At 41.0% G+C, this 19120-nt stretch overlaps 1 protein-coding gene and 1 pseudogene across 1 annotated transcript in view; one reads left to right on the top strand and one right to left on the bottom strand.

Annotated features, from left to right (window-relative positions):
- Positions 1-2613: 2613 nt before the first annotated feature.
- Positions 2614-19120, top strand: part of TCERG1L (transcription elongation regulator 1 like) — a 231330-nt gene continuing 214823 nt past the window's right edge. The window contains exons 1-3 of the mRNA XM_007964448.3: positions 2614-3039; positions 5004-5150; positions 5911-6091. Of these exons, the coding sequence (XP_007962639.3) occupies positions 2701-3039; positions 5004-5150; positions 5911-6091 (667 nt within the window). The 5' untranslated portion in view covers positions 2614-2700. The remainder of the gene's footprint in view (positions 3040-5003; positions 5151-5910; positions 6092-19120) is intronic.
- LOC119627994 (small ribosomal subunit protein uS5 pseudogene) lies at positions 13440-14347 on the bottom strand (annotated as a pseudogene).

The raw sequence follows: 19120 nt of genomic DNA, 5'->3' as shown, positions 1-19120 counted from the left end.
GCACACTTCTTCTGGCAGAGTGTCTCAGCTCAAAGCTAGACATTCACCTGGCTTCCAGTCCCCAGCAAGAAGGTGGCATCCTGCTTGTTTGTGCGACAGCCGTCTTCTTTGCATCTTCTCTGCCTTTGCTCTTTCAACCGTCCTCAAGATGTACAAAGGACCTTTGCAAAACCAGTTCATGGAGGGAGTCCTCCTAAAAAATCATTGAAATGAGTGTGTCTATGAGGGAGCGTCTCCTACTCATGGGGATGTAGAAGGTTCCCGGGTTAAGTGGGATGAGAGGCAAACCCCGAAATGAAGCTGATGGAAATGAGAGCCAGGAGGAGGAGGAGAAGCCCTGTGCTGGGTCCTTGGCCCTAGCAATGATTAGTGGAAATGGTCGTGCCTGCATCGTCCAGGGCTGTTTTCCCGTAATTTAGTACACAGAATGGTACAGAAAAGGGCTTCCAAGCATTGTCATACAAAAAGAGAGTCAAGCTTGTGGCAGGAAACAGCAAAAGAGTTTAGGCTGCTTTGTGGTTGAGTCGAGTTGCTTCTGACTTTCCACCTCTTCTTCAGGGCCAAGCAGTGGTTCAAGGGGTCCTGAGCTCAGAGCATCAGCAAGCCCGGGGGGTGTGCTGGCAAAAACTGACTTCAGCAGAACCCTTTTTAGGACAGTGGGGATGGAGTTGAGATTCCCTAAAGGAGTGCTTCAGCTCCCACAGATTGTGGCTCACCCTATCTTCCCAGGAGCCTGGGGGCCACACACACGAAGCTCTGCTTTTGCAGAGAACAGCATGCAAGCCAGGCACCAGCACCCCTGGCCTTCTGTCTCTGCCTCCAAACAATGCAGAAGGGAGGAGAATCTCCTGTTCAAAACAGACCATGCGGTGGGGGAGGTGGGTGGCGGGGGCATGTGAGCCTGCCTAGAGATGCCTCCCCAATATCCTGATCTGGCTCTGACCATTAAACTGACACATTTATAACACACGAGCACATACTAATATATGCACATAAATTAAGGGTGTAAGTGAATAGTAACAGCCTTCTAATCTGCAGAGCTTTCTGATTTTAGGTGAATAAAAAAATGCCAGTACTTTTGCATCAAAGAGACAGATAAACTTGCTAATTGAAAACTGGTTTTCGTGGAGGAAAATATGGAGGCGCCAGCTATGTAAATCAGCATATGCCCAGATCTAAAAGAAATCATGCCAGGCCAAGAGGAAATTAAGCAAATCAGGATAATGAGGAAACAACCCTAGATGCAAATTAAAAGCACTGGGGTGCTTTAGTCCATCTCAGGAGGTTGGCAGTGGACAGGTGGGAGGTGATGCGAACACGTGTTTGGAGTACCAGGCGTGTCTGTGCCGGTAGGTGGGTAGGTGCCTGCTCTCCCACCCACGTCAGGGAGGGTTTTTCATGCAGGTTCTTAAATGCATGGATCATAATGCTGCCTTTTGCATCCCGAAAGCCCCTTCAATGCCTCTAACAAGCACTGGTCTCGCGCTGGCATTAGCTGTGCTTGGGTTTCCTGGGTTTAGCGACCTAAGGGGTTTACAGCGCAAGGAAGTCTCTGTCCAGCTCTCAGCGCGCATCGCCAGGGGCTGGACTAAAGCTGTGGCCCGGGATGGGGAGGACGCTGGCGGCCTCCGAAGCAGGGTCTACAGCGGGGAAGGGCGAGCGCCGTCTGGCGGTGGCTGCGCGTGGCCAGCGCTGACCCAAGCTCCGTTCGGCCGGCGCTGCCGCGTGTGCTCCGGGTGGAGCGAGGGTCCTCGGAGCCCGGGTCTGTCCTGGGTCCCAGGAAGTTCGGCGTGCAGCGTCAGAGGCTGCGTGTGCTGGGGGTGGGAGGAGCACAGACTGTGCCTGGGGGCATTCAGGACGAATTCATAGAGGGGTGGTCCTGCCCCACCCTGGGAGTGTCCTGGGCAAAGGCCCTGGGGCCACCTGCCTGGTGCCGTGGAGGGCGTAGGGCAGGAGCTGCCGAGGCCAGCGGGCCACTGTGGGGCGCGGAACTTTAGACCAGGCACCCACGGCTCAACCTCTGGGCCAGGGGACCCGCGGGGGCCTTAAGAACGTGTTTGGCCGATTTGTGCAGCAGAAATCTGCCAGCGCCTAGCAGCGCCCGGGCCGCCTGCGCTGGGATCCGCAGCCCAGTACCCCCCGGGACCCGCGCCCTGGACTCCGAGGAGGCCAGGTAGAGAGCGGCCCGCGCTGTCCCCATCTGCGCCCTCAGCCCCACCCGGGCAGCGGGACATGCCTGGCTCCGGCGCCGCCACCCCGGCTTCCGCTTGCCCTTGAGTGCGGAGCCCAGAGTCTCCCTGGCGGTGCGCTGGGTCCCCGAGGGCCAGAGGCCACCAGGGTGGCGGCACTGGCGGGAGCCCAGCCGGGCGCGCCCTCGGCCCTCGCCCACCCACGTCCTCCGCGGCCGCCCGGGTCCAGGGGGCGCAGTGGGGAGGAGACCCGGGCCAGGGCCAGGGAGCGCGCGGGCGGGGCTGGGGCTGGCGGGGAGGGGCGCAGGCGGGCGGGGACCGGGGCGGGGGCCGGGTCCGGGGGCGGCGGCGGCGCGGGCGGGAGGAGGAGGAGCTCCCCGCGCGGGGCAGGGGCGGAGCGAGCGGCCGCGCAGTGGAGCCAAGTGAGTTCGCTCCGGAGCCCGCGCCGCCGCCGGCCCCGCATCTCGGGCGCCCGCCGCCCCCGCCGCCGCCGCCCGCGCGGGGATGTAGGATGCAGGCGGGCACCAGGTTCCAGGGGCGGCGGCGGCAGCTGCAACAGCAGCAGCCCCGGCGGCGGCAGCCTCTCCTCTGGCCCATGGACGCAGAGCCGCCGCCGCCGCCGCCCTGGGTCTGGATGGTGCCGGGCTCGGCCGGGCTGTTCCGACTCAGCGCGGGGGTCGCGGTTCCCCCCGTGCTGCTCGCCTCGGCCCCGCCGCCCGCTGCCGCGCTGCTCCCCGGTCTCCCGGGCTGGCCGGCCCCAAGCGAGCCGGTGCTCCCGCTGCTGCCGCTGCCCTCTGCGCCAGACCCCGCCGCCGCCGCCGCGCACCCCTTCCCCGCGCTCCACGGGCAGGTAACGTGTCCCCGTCCCGCCTCGGCCCGAATCGCCGACTCCCCCGCTCCTGGGCGCGCCCTGCCCGGCCCGGCTCTGGCCTCCGGCTCGCGCGCCCTCCTCCCCGGCGGTCCTCGCCGCCCCAAACCTCAGGACGCAGCCCGGCAGCCGTGCCTCGGCGAGAAAGTTCATGCTTGGACGCCCGGCTGTCCACCTCCGCAGCTTTGGCAGGTGCCTCCGGGTGTCTGGACGGAGCCGTAGAGGGACCCGCCGCCCAGGCCCGCGTGGGGACCGCAGGGAACTCGCGCCAGGCCGGGGGTCGCTGTCCACCGCGCGGTGCTGAAGTGGCTCCGTGGCCGCCGCGGGCCGTGGCTGACATCGCGGAGAAGTTAGGACTTTCACTGTCTCTCCCAGACTTGAAAGCAAGCTGGAAATCGATAGCTGTTTCGGATTCTAATCTGGGTTGGATTTTTTCCCCCTTTCGTTTGAAAATAGACTCAGGGCAATGCTTGAGAGAATTCCAACCGGTGGAAGTGGCTGGGAAATCCTGCCTTCGGTACTGAGAGGTATTACCGGAGATTCCCCTGCCCAGGCCTGCCGGAGTCCACCACATTCGTTAATGCCACACTGCACTTTAGAAGAGTTTGGCTTTTAAGACATCGAATTAAAAAGAAAAAGTGACTGAACCTTTGATAAATGGTGCAGCAGAGCTAGGCAGGCTGGTTTGGGCAAGATTCATTGTCAGCTAACTATGCAGATGCATTTAAAATCAGGGAATAGCGTGCATTTTATTCCAAGGATTGACCTCATTAGCATATTCAAATGAGTGTTATGTTAGAATACACCATTTGATTAATTTAATTCCAATATTATCTTGTAAGTTTTTCTAAAAGATGTTGTTAAACTCCTGCTAAATTGGTCTTTAGACTTAATGATACATCACATATGCAGCCCTGGATATTGTGTTTGTATGTGTGATGCAGTTTATTTTGGAGAATTTTCAATAAACGTTGGTAGTTTTTGCCGTATTTTGGAGGGGTGTTATATCAGAATGCTACCACTAGAGGTATATAATGTCAAGGAACTACATTTTTTAAAATTCTGTTTTAAAAAACTGCATTTTTTCACTTGTATAAATTTAAGAGAAAATTTTTTTAAAAACCTTAGTATTAATATTTTAAATATTTTTGTGCTACCCATCTTCTGTAAAGTAAGAATATGTAGAACCAGAAGAACATTTTCACATAACAGGAATATCACAAATGCTTTTATGATTTTAAAACAATAGGTACTAAAACGTTCCATGTCATTGAGCAATGCATTTTATTAATGCCTTATGAGGTCTCAGTTATTTCAATTAGAGAGACGGTGTCCTGAATTACCAGCCCCTTTCTATGACTGATGTTTTATTCTGTGCATTGAGATCTTCAAGTCATGAGATGCTTAGTTTTTTTTTTTTTCCCATAGAATCTGTTTGTATTGGTGAACCTTGTATTGGTGAAACTTGGAATCTTAACTTCTTAGATATTTTCATTTTGAAAGTATTAGTTGTTTGTAAAACGACAAATGTAATTAATACAAAACGCAATACTGAAAGGAATAATATAGCCCTATGCCTGCCTATAAAAATAATTTAAGGATTAGAAAGGGAATACCCAGCATTTCTCTTTTTCATGGTGGTTTCTCATGATCTCAGAGCAGAAACCCATTTCTTACCTTGTGCTTGAGGTTTTGTGCTTAGAAGTTCTTTTTCAGTATTGAAGAATGTAACGTTGGTAATGCTTTGTGATGATTCAGATATGAAAACTATAATTTTTCCTTTGATTGGTAAGTATTTATAGTTTTCCTCGAGGAAGTTTATCTGATAATCAAATACATACACTTTGAAATTCCCTTTTCAAAGCAGTTATTCTAGAATGTTTTGGTGTGAAGTTGAGTGGATGGATTCAGGCTAATGCAACTGTCTTTTCTTGCTTGGCTTGCAGTGGCTGTTTGGTGGCCATTCTCCGTCCCTAGGACTGCCCCCCTCTTCCACAGTGGAGCTGGTGCCCATCTTCCCACATCTCTGCCCTTCTGCTCTTGCAAATCCTATTGGGAAAAGTTGGATAGATAAAAGGATTCCTAACTGTAAGGTAAAAATGCAAGTGATTTAATTGGATAAGGGGTTTTTAATGATTAAGTTGTTGAACATCGCCATAACAACAAAAATATCCATGTATTTTCTCGTTGCCATAAATTGGCCATCTAGGTATACAAAGAAATCATTTCAAGATTAGATTGATTTGTTCAAAAATATCAGCAAGTGGGGGGCATTTTGTTTTAGTTTAGGATATTTGGATTCCACAGGGCAATGTAAAATTTCCAATTTTTGAATCAGAGTCTTTTTTAAATTTTTTTTGTTTTTAAATTTGTAACCATTGATCCAAGATCTAGACTTAAACATTACACAATACCAGTTCAAGTTTTAAAAGTCAGTTTTTCTTCATATGATGCTTTAAGTTTTCATCTTTCTAATGGTTTGTTTTGGCTTTTGGATTCAAATTTACTGACTACATTTTGTTCACAAGGAAACTAAAGAAGTAAATTATTGACTTGTTGTAGAGCTTAGTAATTATCTCATGGGGTGCTTCTTCAATCAGTGAACTGACTGCTGTGCTGAAGTGACCAAGTCAATAGCTGAAGGCCAGCCCAGAAGATATTAACTAGATGGTGATTGGTATTGAAGCTCTGTGGAACTTCCTTTAAGTTTTAGAATGATGTTTTTATAGAGTCCCCAATAATAGAATGTTCAATGCTGGATCAACGTAAGGCAGCATAAATATTTTCATAGTCATGTTCAGCTTTTATCATGTACCTTGCCTTAAATGTTATGCTTGCATTATTTTCGGACAGATCTTTTTTAATAATTCCTTTGCTCTGGACTCAACGTGGATACATCCTGAGGAGTCAAGATTGTTCCATGGGCATGAAAAGCCTCATTTGCTGGCAAATCAAGTCGCTGTGTCTCTGTCCAGGCCGGGTCCTGCCTCCAGGCCACTCCCCACAGTGGTGTTAGCACCTCAGCCCATCCCAGGTTGGTGCCCAAATAACATTGACAATGTGCTTTTCATTTTTGCTTCAATCACAAATTAGTTTTAGATATGAAAACCATACTTGTCTTTTTAATGAAACAATTATCTTGGTAAAAGATAATTTCTTTTCACAAGCATGAAGCTTTTTTAAAAAAATGAGTCTTGGATAGCTTATCCACTGTTTTTTTCTGGGGTGGGTGGATAAGAGATCTGATGTTAAAATGAAGAGATGGCTGAAGGGGTTTTCACAGAATTGTACTTGCAATGCTCTATTTTTAGGATTGGACCAGGTTTCCTGCTGATAGCTCTTAATAGGGGCACTCATTGATCAGCCTACTCTTTAAAAAATGTTGCTTGTGTGTGGCGAGGTGCAAGGAATAACGTTTGCTGGTCTGTAGGGCACAGTAACATGTGTGATCTCTGAATTTTGCCTTCCCATTGCGGTGATAGTGAGATGCACTATAAAATGCCCTGTTTGAAAGATGGATTTTATTCTATCTTTGGAGTCTAGTGACCTGAAAGAACATTTGTCCTGGAACAGACTCCCATGAAGCAATGCCTGGATGAAAGATTGTATAATAAACCTACATAGTAACAGGGGAATATAATCATCTTATGAATTTTTAAATTGATTTTTAAAATCACCTTAACATGTGGATCATTTTATGAAAGCAAATGCTGCCCGTGCCAAAATCGTCGTGCAACACCTTCCATTATGGAATATGTTATGGCTTCAGAATTACATTACCTTTCTGTAATTTCCTACCTCCCAAGCTTGTCTCAATGTGTGTCTCTAACGTTTAGTAATAAGATGTTCTTGTGGATAATGCAGTGATGGGTTAGGAGATATATTTATTTTGTTCTCTGTTTGCTTACACATTTATTCCAATTTGCTATGAATCTTGTTCAGTAATAAGTCAGGAAGAACAACTAAACTATTTGTGTTTCTCATAGGCCTAAATGATTTCTGACTGCAACCTGTCCTTGTAATTACACATTAGGGATTAATTGAAGTCTGAGTGAGCATGGTACATGCACACATTTATAAACATTTTACACTAACATGATCATGCTTCCTATTTGATTTAATGATGATAAACGATGATTCAGTGGCATGTGTTATATGAGGATGACATGACTTTGGAAGGTTCTTTTGGTATATGAAAAGGTAATATTTTAATTTCCTAATGCGTTGGCCATAACTGTCATGAAAATAACCAGCAAATGTAGTTTTAAAAATGGTGAAATGAGCTCACCTGTTCCCACAAAGTCTTTATGTGAACTTTCCTTCTCTCAGTTCACCCCTGAGTATCATACAGACGTTTTCCACCGTTCCTTCACCTTCTTCATAGGAAATCCATATACAAATGTGCTAAATATCTGTTTAGTTGGAGAAGCTTATGGTCACCTCTCATAGATTTTCCACCTTAGGGACATCGTTTACTTACTATTGTGTGGCAAATATGCAATACTTCATTAGAAACATGTTTGTATTGATTTTACCTTCTTTTGATTTTTGGATGAATCTATTTTTTAAACTTTTACAAATTATTTTTACAATTTTTTGTGGGTACATAGTAGGTGTGTGTGTTTGTGGGGTACGTGAGATGTTTGGACCACAGACACGCAGTGTGAGATAAGCGCATCCTAGAGAATGGAGTATCCATTAATGGATCTATTTTTAAGAATAAAATAAAATCATATTTCTTATAAACATGATAAATAGCAGAATAACCTTTCATTCTAACCTAGTCTACTATTCAACAAAGCTTAGATTTTCTCTTCTCTGCTTTTTTTTTTTTAAATTTATGGATCATATGTGAATATAACACTTAAAATTTTAATTATGTTATGGGGAGAAAGGTACCTGACACTAAAGGTAATTTAATAATAATCAAATGTATTTGTTTTGAGATGGTAGTTTCTGAATTGCTTCATGAAAACTTTTCTTTTTTGATAAATTTCAGAATTCTTAGAATTTACCCAACTTTGGAATGCACATACCGAATGTCTCTTAGGCCAAAGAAAACATATAAGGGGTTATTTACATGCTACAAACTGCTTAACAGAGAACTGGGATGAGGGGGGCAAATAAAGGTGGAAGGTAGGGTAAACTCCAAGTAAGTTAAAAATTCAGGTAAATGGTTTTAATTTTACTGTAGTTAATGAGAAATTACAACTTTATTAAGACACTCACACGTAAATGTTCATGTATGCTGTCATTACTAAAAATTACTATTAATTTTTCATATCCTATTATGAATTGATAAATTTATATATTTTAGCTAATTTATATCGCAATTATATTATAAAAGTATGCATTTACAAATATATGTATGTACTATATATAAAATATATAATGTATAAATCTATTATACAATTGTTATATTACATCAATCAATCTTGTTATAAAGTTTTATATTCAGAAATAAATGGCCTTAGAATCAGATATATTTTATCGATCCCCTTCAAGTTAATCAGTGAAGCAGAATCACAGTACCAAAGAGCAGGAAAAGTGAATCAAACTCGCTCATTTTCAACAGGTCTAGTGAGCTAAGCTTATTTTCCTTTCTTGGAGAGGTAGTAATTTTTCTGTAATGATCATTCTTTAAGTACTTTTAAAATCTGCACTGTTGTTTTAGGGATAATGGCAATTTATACTATGAACTCAAATGATGTGACCCAGAAGTCAGGTTTGTTTGAATGAACTGAATCGTTTGTTGAACTAAGTTGGAATCTCTCTGGTAGAGATGGGGGTGAGACTAATATCAGATCACCCCTCACTTACTGTTGATTAGGAATTAACTGCACGGCACAGAGTCTCAGATAATATAAGCACAATTTGGATGAATTTGGAAAAGCTATCTAAGCTTTAATAAGTATTATAAAGGACTCCATTTTTATATACACTGCACTCATTCGTGACCAGGAGGATGATGGTCGCCTGTCATCACACTCTCACACTCTGTTGTAAACAAACCTGTTGGTCATTTTTGAGCCTCCCAAAGGGCCAACCTCCTGATGCCATCACTTTGGGGGCTAGTCCATCAACATATGACCTGAGGGAGAAATTCAAGTGGCGTGTGCTCTCTACAGGTGTTTGAGGAGAACCTTAGCAGGGGATCCTCAGGGAAGGCCTCTGTGGCCAATGCCACCTTGGGGCAGGAACAGTCGAATGAATTCCAAATGAAGGACATAGAATGTCCAAAGACACAAAATCAAGAGGAGCATTTTGGGATCGGGCAATTCCAAGTAGCCAAGTGTGGTTGGGCTGCCGGAGGAGATGTGGCAGGGATGGGCTCTGGGACCTCTTCAAACAAGACCCGTCACATGAGACCTGTGGTGTGAGTCAGTTCCCTGGATCCTCACGGACTGTTGGGGGACTTTACATCATTCTTCCACTCAGGATTCTTGGCTTCTCCAGGAAAGTGTGAACTTGTTCTCGGGAAGCAGAGGAGCCACAGAAGAGGCAGAGCGTTCTCACAGACAAATAAATTCAAGTACACAAATAATTACACCTGCACTAGAAACTAAGATCTCTAATTAATGATTTTGCAAAGAATGATTTAATGATTTAATGATCTCTAATTAATGATTTTGCAAAGTTGTCAAAGAAATTCTTCCTGATCATTGTGAATGGGTTGAACTGAGAAATTATCTCGGATCCATTGATTCCCAGACCTCAGAAGCTGATTCAGGGCTGGACAGGCAGGGAGAGGCCACCTGCCCCACAGTCACCACTTCTTCTTCAGCAGCGCCTGTGCATCAGCTGCCGCATCCCCATGAACACCTCCCCGCTCCCTGCAGTCCTACCAGTCCCTCTTCTTCCCAGGCAGAAGGGGCTTACCTTGCATCTTAGGACATGCGGTTCCTCACAGGCAGATGTGGAGAAGGGTCTGAGTGGCATGAGTACCTTCCAAGGAGTCTCTGTTTTCTACTTCTGAAAATAAGAGCTTCAGAGTCCTTCAAGCCATTCAGGAATTAAATAATTTATATCAAGAATATCAAGCAGTAGGAGGAGAAGGTAGTTAATTCAGCATCTGTCCAACAAAGGCAAATGAAATAGAAGGATCTTGCTGGAAACTAGAGATTTATGTAAAAGTTGTCCATATCCCATTGCCTGCCGGCATAAGATCAAAGAGCCTGATTCTGCCAACAAACAAACCAAACCAAACCAAACCAAACCACTGACTGTACCTCTCTTCATTCAAAGATGACTAAGAGAGAGAGGGGGAGACAAAGTGGAAGATGAGATAGGGCATCTGAAGTATTCTGCTTCATAAAAGATTCATTTGCTCAAAAGCTCCAGAAGAGAAACATATCTGAGAAATGGATTTTGCACAGGAATTTGTAACCATTGTAGTCAAAACACGTTTTGCCTCTCTTAATAGGTAAAATAAAATAGAACATAGAAAAGCAGTAAAAGATAAACTCAAAAGAGAGTTGGTCAATGTGAAAAGACAGTTTGAGGAAAAGAGAAAAGAATGCAAGGAAACTTCTGAAAACTAGCAACTAAAATCATTGAAGAGAAGAACTGATTATGCATCTGATGAGAGAAGACAACACAGAAAGATTCTTAAGCATAAATAGATGTGACTGTGAAAATCAGATCGTAACAGTGGGAGAAGGTGATATCTGTGTAAAATAGAAAGCAAACAACAAACCTATATTGCTTTGACCTCCTTAAAAACACAGATTTCATGAATGGAAGAAAATTTTTGCAATCTATCCATCTGACAAAGGGCTAATATCTGGAATCTACAGAGAACTTAAACAAATTTACAAGAAAAATACAAACAACCCCATTACAAAGTGGGCAAAGGATATGAACAGACACTTCTCAAAAGAAGACCATTATGCAGCCAACAAACATATAAAAAAAGCTCATCATTACTGGTCATTAGAGAAATGCAAATCAAAACCACATTGAGATACCATCTCACTCCAGTTAGAATGGTAAACATTAAAAAGTCAGGAAATAACAGATGCTGGAAAGGATGTGGAGAAATAGGAACACTTTTACACTGTTAGTGGGAGTGTAAATTAGTTCGACCATTGTGGAAGACAGTATGGTGATTCCGCAAGGATCCAGAACCAGAAATACCATTTGAACCAGCAATCCCATTACTGGGTGTATACCCAGAGGATTATAAATCATTCTACTATAAAGACATATGCACACATATGTTTACTGCAGCACTGTTCACAATAACAAAACTTGGAACTAACCCAAATGCCCATCAAGGATAGACTGGATAAAGAAAATGTGGCACATATACACCATGGAATACTATGCAGCTATGAAAAAGGAAGAGTTCAAGTCCTTTGCAGGGACATGGATGAAGGTGGAAACCATTATTCTCAGCAAACTAACCCAAGAACAGAAAACCAAACACCACATGTTCTCACTCATAAATGATCATTGAACAATGAGAACACATGGACACAGGGAGATTCCTCTCAGGGGAACATCACATACCAGGGCCTGTTGGGGGGTGGGGGGCTGAGGGAGGGATAGCATTAAGAGAAATACCTAGTGTAGATGATGGGTTGATGGGTGCAGCAAACCACCATGGCATGTGTATACCTGTAAAACAAACCTGCAAGTTCTGCACATGTATCCCAGAACTTAAAGTATAATTTAAAAAAAAAAAAAAATTGAAAAAAAAAAAAGAATTGGGAGGGCCTGGAAGTAAAAGATCTAGCTATGTTAATAGAGATTGTTTACAGATGCAAATTTTCCCCCACCAAAGATGACTTGCAGGACCATTTCAAGATATGGCAAAGAAACATGTTTTGGGGAAAATATTTTGGTTTTTCTTCCTTGTCTCATAATGTTATACCAGAGTCAGGTTGGAAAATAAGTCAATATATATAAGGTTAAATAAAACCCATTTGATGAGAAAAGGAAATATATATATATCTCTCCTTTCAAAAAAACAAAAAACAAAACACAGATTTCAGCAGAAGTAGTAAACGGAGCAAGGCAAGTCATATATCCTGCTCACTGTATCCTGGAGGCATTTTATGAATGTTGGAGACACTACTTAAAAGAACACTGAAGCTGACACAGCTTCAGACCATTCTGCAGTACTAGACAAGCTTGGTTCATGGAGAAAAGTTTGGAGAATTACGAGGAAAGCATCTTGTGATTGAAGCAATTTATGCCTCACAAGAAAGTCATACAACTGCATTAGTATGGAAAAGATGTTCTTAAAAAAGCAATCAATTGACTTTACCACACCTAATGTTTTCACCTTAAATTCTTTGTCTGAAATTAATGTTGCTGCTGCTCTATCTACATCTTGTATTTTATTCTTCTTATCAACTTTTGCCTTCTTTTTGTTTTAAGCTCGGGTCAATTATTTAAAAGTACAATGTCTGCCTTTGCTTTTTGAAAATGAAATTTAGCACATTTATATTTGATTTACTGTGTGTATATTTATCTGTAATTATTGCATTCTGTTTTTTTATTTTCTTTTGGTATTCTTTTGATTTATACTGTTTTTATTTTTGTGGGTGACATTTACAGTTTATTTCATTTTGTTTACTTTTATATGGTTATTTGGAATGTGTTCACACTGATCCTATTTTCTCAAGCAATTATCAGTATGATTTTTTTAAAAAAGCAGACTTGAGGTTACGTTTTCTCAGTTTTCAAATCATGAAAACACAATTACTTTAGAATTCTATGAAATATGAGACATTTGGAAAAAGTTTATTTTATCAAATTTCATTTTTTCTTTTAATTTTTTCAGATAAGTGATAAATACAGTTAAATAAGAACTAACAGTGGAGATGTCAGTTTTCAAAATATCTGTAATTATCAACAATTTCTGTTAACCTTTAGGATACATGTTAATATTTGTTAATTTGGTTGCAGGAATGATTGAAAAATTTAAAACAATATTTTTATTTTCAAGAGTTTTTTATAATAATCATAATCTGGATACATAAATTATGTCAGTAAAATTGAGATGAAAAAGAAGGATCATGAGAGTATAAAGCCTTTAAAAATCCTTCACGTTTGTTAAAAGCAGGAGTAAGAAACCCCCAGTCTTTAAGACCAAATGAACAAAGTTAGGTAGGACTGAAATTGACAAGGATTTCTTCCCACTAACCAGTAGCAAGTACTGAGTAAAAAGCAATAACCCCCTATCACTGGTGGAAGGAGAGGGACATATAGGAAACCTTTTGTGTGGTGCAGGAATGTAAGGCTGGCTGAAAGCTGGGGTAAGGGTACAAATACAGAAAAAGATTTTCACACAACCCAGAATTTGTCTTAAGCAAAATACATTTTTTTTTTTTTTTTTTTTTTTAACAGGCTTAATTCATTTTATTTTTCTTGTACAAAAACCCTATGTTGTAGCCACAGCTGGAGCCTGGGTCCGCTGCACAGAGACTCTGGTGTGGGTCTTGACAAGGTGGTCAGTGAATTCCTGATAGGGAGACTTGGTAAACACAGTCTCCTAACAGAGGTCAGGGGTCAGGTAGCTGTAGGTCTTAGAGATGGCATCAAAGGTGGCCTTGGCGAAGTTGCCCAGGGTGGCAGTGCAGCCCCGGGCTGAGGTGTAGCAGTCATCAATACCAGCCATCATAAGCAGCTTCTTGGGCACAGGTGCTGAGACGATGCCAGTGCCCCTGGGTGCAGGGATGAGGCGCACCAGCACAGAGCCGCAGCGGCCTGTCACCTTGCAAGGGACGGTGTGGGGCTTGCCGATCTTGTTCCCCCAGTAGCCTCTGTGCACCGGGACAATGGAGAGTTTGGCCAAGATGATGGCCCCACGGATGGCAGTGGCCACCTCCTTGGAGCACTTAACACCCAGGCTGACGTGGCCATTGTAGTCCCCGATAGCAACAAACGCCTTGAACCTGGTGCGCTGGCCAGCACGGGTCTGCTTCTGCACTGGCATAATCTTCAAAACCTCGTCTTTGAGAGAGGCCCCCAAGAAAAAGTCAATGATCTCAGATTCCTTAATGGGCAGCGAGAAGAGGTAGATCTCCTCCAGGGACTTGATCTTCATGTCCTTGACCAAGCGGCCCAGCTTGGTGACGGGCATCCACTCTTTATCCTCGGCCTTGCCTCCGCGAGCTCTGCGGCCTCGGCCCCGGCCCCGTCCACGGCCGCGACCCTGACCCCGGATGCCACTGCCGAAACCTCCGCGGAAGCCACCGCGGTTCCCCATCCCAGGGCCACCAGGGCCTCCGGGCCCCCCCGCTGAACCGGCGTCATCCGCCATTTGGTGTTCTCTCGGAGAAGAAGAGCAAAATACATTTTTAAAAGATCTGAAGCTTGTGGTGCATTGAAGGCAACCATGACAACAAAATCCAAATCCAGGTCCACCCCCTGAATGCACTGACAAAATTGCATTCACTAACAGCTGACACAAGAAGGGGTGTGCCCATTCCCAGGAGTAAACCGTATTTATTATCTCATTCATTATGTTATATTTTGATGCCTAGCACTTAATAAATTAAGTTACAAGACACACAAACCAAGCAAGAAGTGATAAACTATTGACAAGATACAAAATAATCAACAGAATCAGACCCTAAGATGACACAGATGTTAGAACTATCAGACAGGGCTATGATTGACCATGATTAGCATGTTAAATTAACTCATGGAAAGGAGAGCAACATGAATGAACAGAAGGAGAATTTCATCAATGATGTAAAAAATATAAGAAAGTCAAATGAAAATATCAGAAAAAATGAAACACTGCATAATGAAAAATTACTTTGATGAACTCCTGTGTAGATGTGATACAGCCAAGAATTAATGAAATTAATGATAGATCAACAGACCAGTAACAAAAACAGAAAGCAACTGAAAACATGGAACGCCCTTTTCCAGAGCCAGGAGAGAATATCAAATGGTTTAACTTATGTATAATTGAAGTCTGAAAAGAGCAAGGAAAGAATACATGGAAGATAGAATATTTGAAGTTGTAATGAACAAAGGAGATAAAAATGGACATTATGAAACTATAAGTCCAATAAGTTCAGCAAACTGTAAGACTAATAAATAGCAAAAAACAAGAAAAAACTGAAATTGAAAACTAGAGGAATCATATTTAAACTTCTGATTCAAAGAACTTTATACTAAACAGAAACAATTATTGAAAGCTAAGTGAAATAACAAGCAAACAAAAGCTGAGAAGAATTCATTCTCTGTAGATTTGCAGTTCATGAAATTACAAAGAAGTTTATCAGTCAGGAATAATACACTAGCGTAGAGAAAGTTACCTTTACACAAAAGAAGCATGCTAGAAATGGAATACATTAAGTAAAATATATATTTTCCTGTTTTTAATTGTTTTAAAAGAAAACTGACAGTATAAAGAGCAAAAATAGTTATATAATGCATAAAATTATACACAAAATAAAAATGCATGCTAAAAATTTCACAAAGCATGGAAGTAAGGAATTGAAAGTATGGAATTGTAAGGCTATTGTACTATACATTATGTGCTATAGTATTATTTGAAGGTGACAAGTTAAAGGCATACTTTATATCTTTTGAAGATATAAATATGTCTTTAAATTCACTATCCATTCAGATTAAAAACAAAACCATACAAAAAACCACCTATAAGTCAACTACGAATTAAAGGGGACTTCCTCAAATTGACAGGGGACATCTAAGGAAGAGCTATGGTTTCTAATAGTGGATGGATAATGTTTTCCCTCTAAGATGAAGACATACTTTATCTTTGAAAGATATAAGATATCTTCAAAAGATATAAAGCAGTAGAGCAGCAGACACTTAAAATTGTAAAAAGAGTTATAACTAATAAAATAATTATGGAAATAAAAATGAAATCATAATGATCACTTAACCCCAAAGCAGACAAAACAAGAAAGCAAAGGATCAAAGTAAAGTTGGAACAAATATTTTAAAAACTATGAAATGGTAGATTTAAATATAAAGATCTAACCTCCTAATGAACAGACAGAAGTTTTCTGGTTTGCAGTTCCAAATATACAATGTCTATAAAAAACTCACTTTTTATAAGACACAGTGAACATAAAAGCAAAAGCCTGGAAAATATATAACATCTAAATACAAATCAAAAGAAAGCTGAAGTGACTGTAATAATATTTGACAAATTAGATTTCAGAACAAAAAGTATTACTAGGGATAAAAATTTCTAATAAAATTTAGTCAAATACATTTAATCTAATAATTTAATAAAAGAAATTCACAATTCACAACACAGAAACTGATAGAACAGAACAAAAATTAGACAATCATGTTTACAATTGGAGATTTCAACATCTCTCAGTAATTGACAGAGCATGAAAGCTCATCAGTGAATATCAGTGAGAATTTAGAGAACTTATATAATACTGTCTAACAACTTGACCCGATTGACATGTATAGAACATTCTACTTTACAGTAACAGGGTATATATTTTTATCTGCACATGAAACATTCATCAATACCATATTCTAGGCTCTAAAACAAGTAAAAAATTTTAAATAATTAAAAGTAGGGCCGGGCGCGGTGGCTCATGCCTGTAATCCCAGCACCTTGGAAGGCCGAGAAGGGCAGATCACCTGAGGTCAGGAGTTTGAGACCAGCCTGGCCGACAATGGCAAAACCCCATCTCTACTAAAATTACAAAAATTACGTGGTGGCATGTGCCTGTAGTACCAGCTACATGGGAGGCTGAGGTAGGAGAATCACCAGAACCCAGGATGTGGAGGTTGCACTGAGCCGAGATCGTGTCACTGCACTCCAGCCTGGGCAACAGAGCGACACTCTGTCTCAAAAAAAAAAAAAAAAAAAAAAAAGTGTACACAATTTATTTTCCAACCACAACAGAATTAAGTTAGAAATCAGTAACAGAGATATCCAGAAAACCTCCAAATGTTTGAAAATAGAACAGAATGCTCCTAAGTAATGGATAGGTCAAAGAAAAAGTGACAGAGGAAATAAGAAAATATTTTGAATAGAATGAAAATAAAAGAAAGTCAAAATCAATATAACAAAAAAGTTCTTGTGGGATATAGCTTAGACGGACATTTATAGCATTAAAACGCCTATATTAAAAAACAAGAAATACCTCAAATTAATGATCTAAGCTTAACCTTAAGAAACTAGAAAAAGTAGAAGTAATTAAATCCAAACAAGCTAAAGGAAGGATATAGTAAAGATAACAGCAGAAATTAGAAAGTTAAAAAACAGAAGAATATAAAGAAACTCAATGAAAACAAAACTTGATGCTTTAGGAAGATCAAATAGAATTTATAAACCCCTGGCTATAAAGAATTAGAGGAAAGAAAGACAACACAGATTACTGATGTCAGGAATAAAAAAGAAGATATTATTATGATATATCTTAACACTAGCCATGCAATAGGAAAACATAAATTATAATCATAAATGCAACAGCTTAGATGAAATAAGTTATTTGTAAGTCACAAGCTACCAGTTCTCACTCAAGAACAAATAGAAAACATGAATAACTCTGTATCTGACAAAAACATAAAATTTATGATTTAACTCTTCCAACAGGAAAACATTCAGTGCCTGACAGCTTCACTGGTGAGGTCTACCAAATACGTAAGAAAGAAATAATACACAAATTAAAATAAACTTGTTCAGAAAATAAAATGAAATAATTTTCCCTAAGTAATTTTTTCTAAAGTAGCCGTTACCCTTACACAAAAACCAAATGGTTATTACAAAGAGAAAATAGCAGACCAATACACTTTTTGAACATACATGCAAGAAGGCTCAAGATAACATTAACAAATCAAATCCAGCCATATTTAAAGTTGATAATATATCATGACCAAGTGAGTTTTTTTGTTTTGTTTCATTTTTGTTTCTGGTTTTGGAATCCAATGCTGGTTCAACATTAGAAAATCCATCAAAGCTATTTATCAGAAGACAAAGAAGGAAAGTAATAAGTTTATTTCTATAGATTCAGAAAATGCATTTGTCAAATTCACCATCCATTCAGATTAAAAACAAAACAGTACAAAAAACCATGTGTGAGTCAACTAACAATCAAAGGTGACTTCTTCAAACTGACAGAGGACATCTAAGGAAGATCTACGATCTACAGCTAACATCGAACTGAATAGTGGAAGGATAGTGTTTTCCCTCTAAGATGAAAAACAAGGCAAGGATTTGTGCCGGGAGCCCTAGTTGTGCAACAAGGCAAAAAGTAAAAAGAAAAGAAAGACATACAAACTGGGAAGGAAGACACAAAACTGTCTCTATGTGCAGACAAATGACGATATAGACTATCTCCAAGAGTGTACCAAAAGCTACTAATATGAATAAGGAAGTTTAGTGAGGTAGCAGGTTGCAAGGTCAATATAGAGAATTCAGTTGTACTCCTATATTACTGGTAATGAACAACTAGAAGTTAAAATAAAATATAAGTACCTTTAAAATTGCACCAAAATCATGAAGTATTTAGGGATTAACCTAACAAAATATGTGAACATCATGAAACATTAATGAAAGAAATCAAATAAGACATTAATAAATGGAGGGATACTCTGTATTCATAGACTGGAAGGCTCAATAATGTTAAGATTTCACTTCTGCCCACGTTGATTTACATGTTTAGTGCAGCCCTAAACAAAATCCCAGTTTCATGGAAATTGACAAGCCCATGCAATAATTAATATGGACAGGCAAAGGAAGTGGAATCGCCGCAATAGTTCTGATGAAGAAAGCGAGTGTGGAGGACACAGGCATAGCTGATCCAAATGCTGATGACAAATCACCAGGAACTAAGGCTTTGTGCAATTGGCAAAAGCATAAGAATAAAGACCAATAGAATATAGTAGTAGACCATCCAAAAGTAGACACATGCACATATGGCCAATTGATTTTTTTACAAGGGTACAAAGAAAAATCAATACAGAAAAGACCATCTTGTCAACAAATGACTTTGGAACAAGTAAACATCTATCTGTCTTCAAAATAAGCAAACAATCCTTGATCAATACATTTTACTATATATAAAAATTAACTCAAAATAGATGATTGACCGAGTTGTGA

This window comes from Chlorocebus sabaeus, chromosome 9 (assembly GCF_047675955.1).
Source record: "Chlorocebus sabaeus isolate Y175 chromosome 9, mChlSab1.0.hap1, whole genome shotgun sequence".
NCBI classification, from domain to species: Eukaryota; Metazoa; Chordata; class Mammalia; order Primates; family Cercopithecidae; genus Chlorocebus; species Chlorocebus sabaeus.
The sequence above is the reverse complement of the archived record's forward strand: the minus strand, read 5'-3'. Positions and strand labels throughout refer to the sequence as shown.